Source organism: Anomaloglossus baeobatrachus, chromosome 1 (assembly GCF_048569485.1).
Source record: "Anomaloglossus baeobatrachus isolate aAnoBae1 chromosome 1, aAnoBae1.hap1, whole genome shotgun sequence".
NCBI lineage: Eukaryota > Metazoa > Chordata > Amphibia > Anura > Aromobatidae > Anomaloglossus > Anomaloglossus baeobatrachus.
Window position 1 is genome coordinate 965468774 of NC_134353.1, and position 6444 is coordinate 965475217.

Consider the following 6444-nt stretch of genomic DNA (forward strand, 5'->3'; position numbering starts at 1 on the left):
ATCAGCCCCTGGAGGGAGGCAACAAGGGTTTGTGTCTGACTTCGGTGTGCCTGACCGGGAGTGTGGGGTGTGTAGGTGTTGTTCTCTGTGGCCCCTGGCTGGTCCAGGGCACCACAGATGCCCTTTGGGCTCACAGATGCCCCCTCCGTCTTTCAATCATTCATGAATGATATTTTTCAGGTGGTAATTGGCAAGTTTCTGATTGTCTATTTGGATGATATCTTGATTTTTTTCTGATGATTGGGATGCTCATGTGCAGCAGGTCCGGAAAGTTTTTTTTAGATGCTTGGGGAACATGCATTGTTTGTTAAGGGATCGAAATGTCTCTTTGGCTTGCAGAGGGTTTCCTTTTTGGGGGTTGTTTTGTCCCTGGCTTCTATGGAGGTGGATCCGGTCAAGGTTCAGGCCATTCATGGCTTTTTCTTTGTATCAAGTTAGTTGGACCTCGCCTTTGCTAATTCTATTTTTTCCGGTCTGAGTATTGTGTTTTCCTACATCACCGTAATCTTTGTATGTGGGTTGCTACCTACTCCTTTGGGGACTCCATGGCTATTTCTAGTGTGGTCTGATAGTCAGGGGATTGCGGTCAGCCCAGGTTCCAGCTACTCCTGTATCTTTGGTGTTTTTTCACCAATGGGAGTTTTTTGCAATCTTCCACGGTTACCGGATCATAACAGGTGTTCACCTGTGTCCGCAGGCAACTTCATCTCAGGGGACGTAAGGTGAGGTCACTGAGTTTAATGAAGAGGTCACAGGTGGAGGACTGTGGAAACCTTGAGCTGTGATGTCATCACTGATCGCTGTGGCACATTCTCTGCCTGAAGCTCACAGCGGGCGATCATGTTTTATGGCTGCTTGCTGTCACTTCAGATGTAGCAGAGCCATGATCATCGTGGGACCTCATGTGGATTACGTCAGACCTTCAGTGGTATTTATGGGGTTAATAAAGGGGTTAAAGAGTGCTCTTTTGTCTTTTATTTCAAATATAAATTTTTTCGCTGTGTGCGTTTTTCTTTTCACTTACAGATTACTAATAGGGGGTCTCATAGACCTCTTCCATTAGTAATCTAGGGCTTAGTGACAGCCAGGGCAATCGGGAAGAGTCGAGTAAAGTTCTGGGATTGTCACATCTAAAGGATGTGGCAATCCTGGGCAGCTGCAGGCTACTATTTTTGAGGCTGGAGGGGCTCAATAACCATGGGGTCTCCCCCCGGCTGAGAATACCATCCCCCAGCTGTTGGGCTTTATCTTGACTGGGCATCAACATTAGGGGGAACCACATGCTGGTTTTTAAACATTTATATATTTATTTAACTTTAAAAAATAAAAAAACGCATGTGGTTCCTCTTATTTTATACACAGTCAAGATAAGCGCACGGCCGAGGGCTGCAGCCTGTAGCTGTATGCTTTTATCATTGTTGTGCTGAAAAGTCAAATTCATCTTCAGCTTTTTAACAGAGGCCTGAAGAGTTTGTTTTTTTTGCAGTATTGACTGATATTTGGAGCTGTTGACTAAATCTTGAATTCAAGCTGATGAAAAACTGTCCCTAAGTGTAATGCTGCCTCCAGCATGCCTCACTGTTGGTGTGGTGATATTCTGGCGCAGTGTTGACTTTGCACCAATGATACCTTTTGGAATTCTGTCCAAAAAAGTTCCACCTTGGTCTCCTCAGTCATAACACATTCCCACATACTTTTGGTAGAGTTGATGTAGGTTTTGGCAGAACATATCTGGGTTTGGATGTTTTGCCTTTGGAAGAAAAGGCTTTTGTCTGCATATGGGGAATACGGGTGATTGTTGTCACATACAGTACTTAGCCAGTACTTGTCAGAAATTCATGCAGCTCCTTTAATGTTGCTGTAGATTTGCTGGCAAACTCTAGGTCCAATTTTCTTCGTTTTTTCATCAATTTTTAGGGACATCCTGTTTTGCCATTGTGCCAAATTTAAGTCCCTTCTTGATAATGTCTTTTACATGAGAAAAACTTGGCATTTTAACAGGGGTGTGAAGACTTTTTGCCAGCTTCCACTTTACAACTGTAGATATATGGGCGTCGTGTAATTGGTCTCTGTGTGTTTCCTACAGATGGACTCATGGAAAGAAATTCTCCAGAGAGATGTCCCCGTCCTCTGTGTCCCCAGGACTGTCCAGAGGAGAAGCACAATGTCCCGGAGACTCATCAGGTAGATGGCGCTGAAGTCTCCACAACATCTGACCATAAAGTGATTGGACCGGAGCTTGATTTACATGTTTCTTGTCTTTTTAGGGTAAAGATCTGATTGATATTAAGGTTGAGGTTAAAGATGAAGCAGAAGAGACGATGGATTTTTGGACCAATTCGCAGTGTAAGGATGGGACACTGGACACGGTCATGTCTGTTCTTTGGTCACCTACTATTACTCCCATCATCTCCTCAATCACATGGCACAATCTGTTCCATCACTGTGTGTCTCCACAGATGGATCCAAGAGGAGAAATCCCCCAGAGAGATGTCCCCAGGACTGTCCAGAGGAGAAGCACAATGTCCCGGAGACTCCTCAGGTAGATGGCACTGAGCCCTGGGGAGGAGACATTTCTGTTCCTGCGATGGTAGAGTCTGACGGTTTATTACATTGATCAGTTAGGTCTTTCTGACCTCATCTGAGACCCAGTATAGTCTGTGAGAAGAGCCGGTGTACCTTTCTAGCAGTGACCACATCCAGCAGAAGGAGCTGGGACGTTCTGTAGTATACGGCATCCGACAGAGAAATGCACAGAAATCCAATGTTTACATTTGAAATGAATGTAGAAGACGGTGATTAGTTGTCCCATAGCTGCGTCCCCTGTATATATCCCATGAATGTGTGCAAGGATGGGATTTAAGAAAATCCTCAGAATTGTGATGGTTTCAACGCCCAATTATCAATTAATCAGCTGGAAAAAAACAAGCCTGAATAGCAATAGTGGAATTACTGGTGATCTTTATTTTAACCCTACAGTGTCACAAGGATACCATAACAGACAGTGGCCCTCCTACTTCTGGTGTCAGGAGTTTGCAGCACAGGGCTTGATTTTTCACTATACAAATAAGTATATGCAAATATAAACATGATGGGAATGTGCAGCCATCATACCGCTCAGGAAGGAGACGGATAAAGTGTACCAGAGAGGAACGTGCTTTGGTCAGACATGTGCAGATCAACCTAAGAACAAAAGCAAAAGACCTTGTGAAGATGCTGGCGGAAGCTGGAAAGATTGTGTCATTATCCACAGTGACACGAGTAATCTATAAACATGGGCTGAAAGGCCACTCTGCCAGGGAGAAGCCATTACTCCAAAAGAAACAGAAAAAATCCAGATTAATGTTTGTAAATGTGCACAGGAACAAAGACCTGAATTTCTGGAGACGTCCTGTGGTCTGACAAAATTAAAATTGAACCATTTCGCCATAATGACCATCGTTACATTTGGAGGAAAAAGTGAGAAGCTTTTAAGCCTAAGAACACCATCACAACTATGACACACGGGGGCGGCAGCATCATAGTGTCGGGTTGTTTTGCTGCAGGAGGGACTGGTGACTTCACAAAATAGATGGCACCATGAGGAGAGAAGATTATGTGGCCATACTGAAGAACATCTCAAGACATCAGCCAGGAACTTACAGCTTGGAGGGAAATGGGTCTTCCAAATGGACAATGACCCGAAACTACTGCCAAACTGGTTACACAGTGGCTTAAGGAGAATAAAGTCCATGTTTTGCAGTGGCCATCACAAAGCCCTGATCACTATCCTATTGAAAATTTATGGGCAAAGCCAAGGAGACTGGTGCGAGCGACGACCTCCAAACATGGCTCAGCTACACTAGATCTGTCAGGCGGAATCGTCTCAAATTCCACCAACTATTGAGAAGTTTCTGGAAGGATCCAAAACGTTTTCCCCAAGTCACACAGTGTAAGGGCAACGCCACCAAATACTAATGACCTGGAGGAAACGTCACTGTGCAGAAAGGAAGAAAAATGCCTGAAAACATTCTCTCTCTCTCTCTTTCTCTCTCTCTCTTTCTCTCTTTCTCTCTCTCTTTCTCTCTCTCTCGCTCTCTCTTTCTCTCTCTCTCTTTCTCTCTCTCTCGCTCTCTCTCTCTCTTTCTCTCTTTCTCTCTCTCTCTCTTTCTCTTTCTCTCTTTCTCTCTCTCTCTCTCTTTCTCGCTCTACTCACTTTCTCTCTCTTTTTCTCTCTCTCTTTCTTTCTCTTTCTCTCTCTCTGTCTCTTTCTGTCTCTCTCTCTTTTTCTCTTCTCTCTCTCTCTCCCAAATTCAAATTCAAATATGCTTTATTGGCAGGACCAAAATACAATTAGTGTTGCCAAAGCAAGAGAAATACAGTAAGTGTGGTGGGAGGGGATCAGGGTTATGGGGAGTTGGGGGCACAATTTGGGCTCTGAAAGTCCATTTAGGGGCCTTATGTTCCCCTCAGCTTATGACATGTGGTGACATATTGGGCGGCGATCTCCACCATTAATTCCTCTTCCCCCAGTAGGTTGCGGAGTTTCATGTCCTCGTCCATGGATGGAAAGTCCGGGGTATGGGTGGTAAATTTCTGGAAGTGGGAGGCCCTCACTGCTGAGTATTTGTCACAGTGCAGCAGGAAGTGCGCCTCGTCCTCCAGAGCCCCCTGCTGGCAGTGCTGGCACAGTCTGTTCTCCCGCGGCTTGTATGTCTGTTGGTGCCGCCCTGTTTCCACCTCTAGGCTGTGGGCACTCAGTCTGTACAGGCTCAGGGTCTGCCTGTCTTTGGGGTGGCGTAACCTTTCCAGATATGGGGCCAGAGTGTAGTCCCTCCACAGTGACCGTTAGATGGTGAGTTTCTGGGCGTTCTCTAATTCACTCGTCCAGTCCTCTATGTATTGCATCTTGCAGCTCTCTGAGATCTCTTTTATTTGGGCTTTTGTCAGGGTGTGTTGCTGACTTTGGCTGTACTGGCTGCCGGGGTTCCTGGCTTGCTCTGGGCTCCGGCTCAGCAGGGCTTTATGATGGTAGGAGCTGGGGTTGCTGTTCTGTATGTGCGCCTGGTGTGATAGCGCCCTCTTGTGTATAGTGAACCATAAGGGCGATCAGCCCAGCTCTGCCTGACAGGCTATGTTTGAGGTGCTGCGATGGACTTGGAGGAGATATTTACAGAACTCCATGTGGAAGACTTCGGTAGGGCTGGAATCCCACTTTGTGTGGTCTGGGTAGATCACTGGGCCCCATACCTCGCTGCCATATAGCAGTATAGGGGTGATGATGCTGTCAAATATCTTGAGCCAGACTCTCACAGGTGGTTTGAGGTGGTACAGTTGTCTTCTGATGGTGTAGAAGATTCTGCACGCTTTTCCTTTCAGGGCTTCTGCTGCTTGCTTGAGGCTCCCGTTATTGCTTAGCTCCAGACCGAGGTAGGTATAGCTGCTGGTTTTCTCCAGCGTGGAGCCATTTAATGTGAAGGAGGGAGTGTTTATTTTATTCTGGTTCCTCTTCTGAAACACCATGACTTTGGTTTTCTTTTGGTTGATGGGAAGCGCCCATGTGGTGCCGAATGTTTCCAGTACTGCCAGGCTATCTTGGAGGCCTTTCTCGGTTGGGGAGAGTAGCAGGAGGTCGTCTGCGTACAGCAGGATCTTCACCTCTCGGTCATGCAGACTGAGGCCTGGAGTGGGGGAGGACTCTAGAGCTGTTGCTAGTCCATTTATATAGATGTTGAATAGAGTTGGACTCAGGCTGCAGCCCTGTCTGACCCCACGGCCCTGCCGGAAGAAGGCCGTCCTTTTCCCGTTCACCTTCTCGCTGCACCGGTTCTCAGTGTATGAACTCTTGATCACGTCGTAGGTTCTGCCACCTATTCCTCTTTCCAGAAGTTTCAGGAACAGGCCAGGATGCCAAACTGAGTCAAATGCCTTTTTGAAGTCCACGAAACATGCAAATATTTTCCCATTTTTTGCCGTGGACGTGGGTCTTGATGAGGCTTTGCAGGGTGTAAATGTGGTCCGTGGTGCGGTGGTTTGGCATGAACCCAGCTTGGCTTCTGCTGAGGATGTCCCCCTGGGTGAGGAAGGCGATAATCCTTTTATTAATGATGCTGTTAAACAGTTTTCCCAGAATGCTGTTGACACAGATCCCTCTGTAGTTTGCTGGGTCATACCGGTCTCCATTCTTGTAGATGGGCGTTATGAGACCTTGGTTCCAGCTTTGAGGGAAGTAGCCGGAACTCAGGACGTGGGTGAATAGTTTAGCCAGTGCTGCATGAATGTCTGGGGAACTGTATTTGATCATCTCTGGCCGGTGCCGTCACTGCCCGCGGCCTTCTTACATTTTAGCAGTTTGATTCTGTCTTTTATTTCCAGCACACTGATTGGTATGTCCAGAGGATTTTGAAAGTCCTTGATTGTCTCCTCCATGTCCCTCAGTTTAGTCATTAGATGCTCTTGTTCTGG

General features: G+C 46.5%; 1 protein-coding gene across 1 annotated transcript in view; it reads left to right on the forward strand.

Moving 5' to 3' along the window:
* LOC142302878 (uncharacterized) overlaps positions 1–6444 on the forward strand; it is a 43515-nt gene that overhangs the window by 21272 nt on the left and 15799 nt on the right. The window contains exons 3-5 of the mRNA XM_075343987.1: positions 2087–2184; positions 2268–2346; positions 2460–2542. Of these exons, the coding sequence (XP_075200102.1) occupies positions 2087–2184; positions 2268–2346; positions 2460–2542 (260 nt within the window). The remainder of the gene's footprint in view (positions 1–2086; positions 2185–2267; positions 2347–2459; positions 2543–6444) is intronic.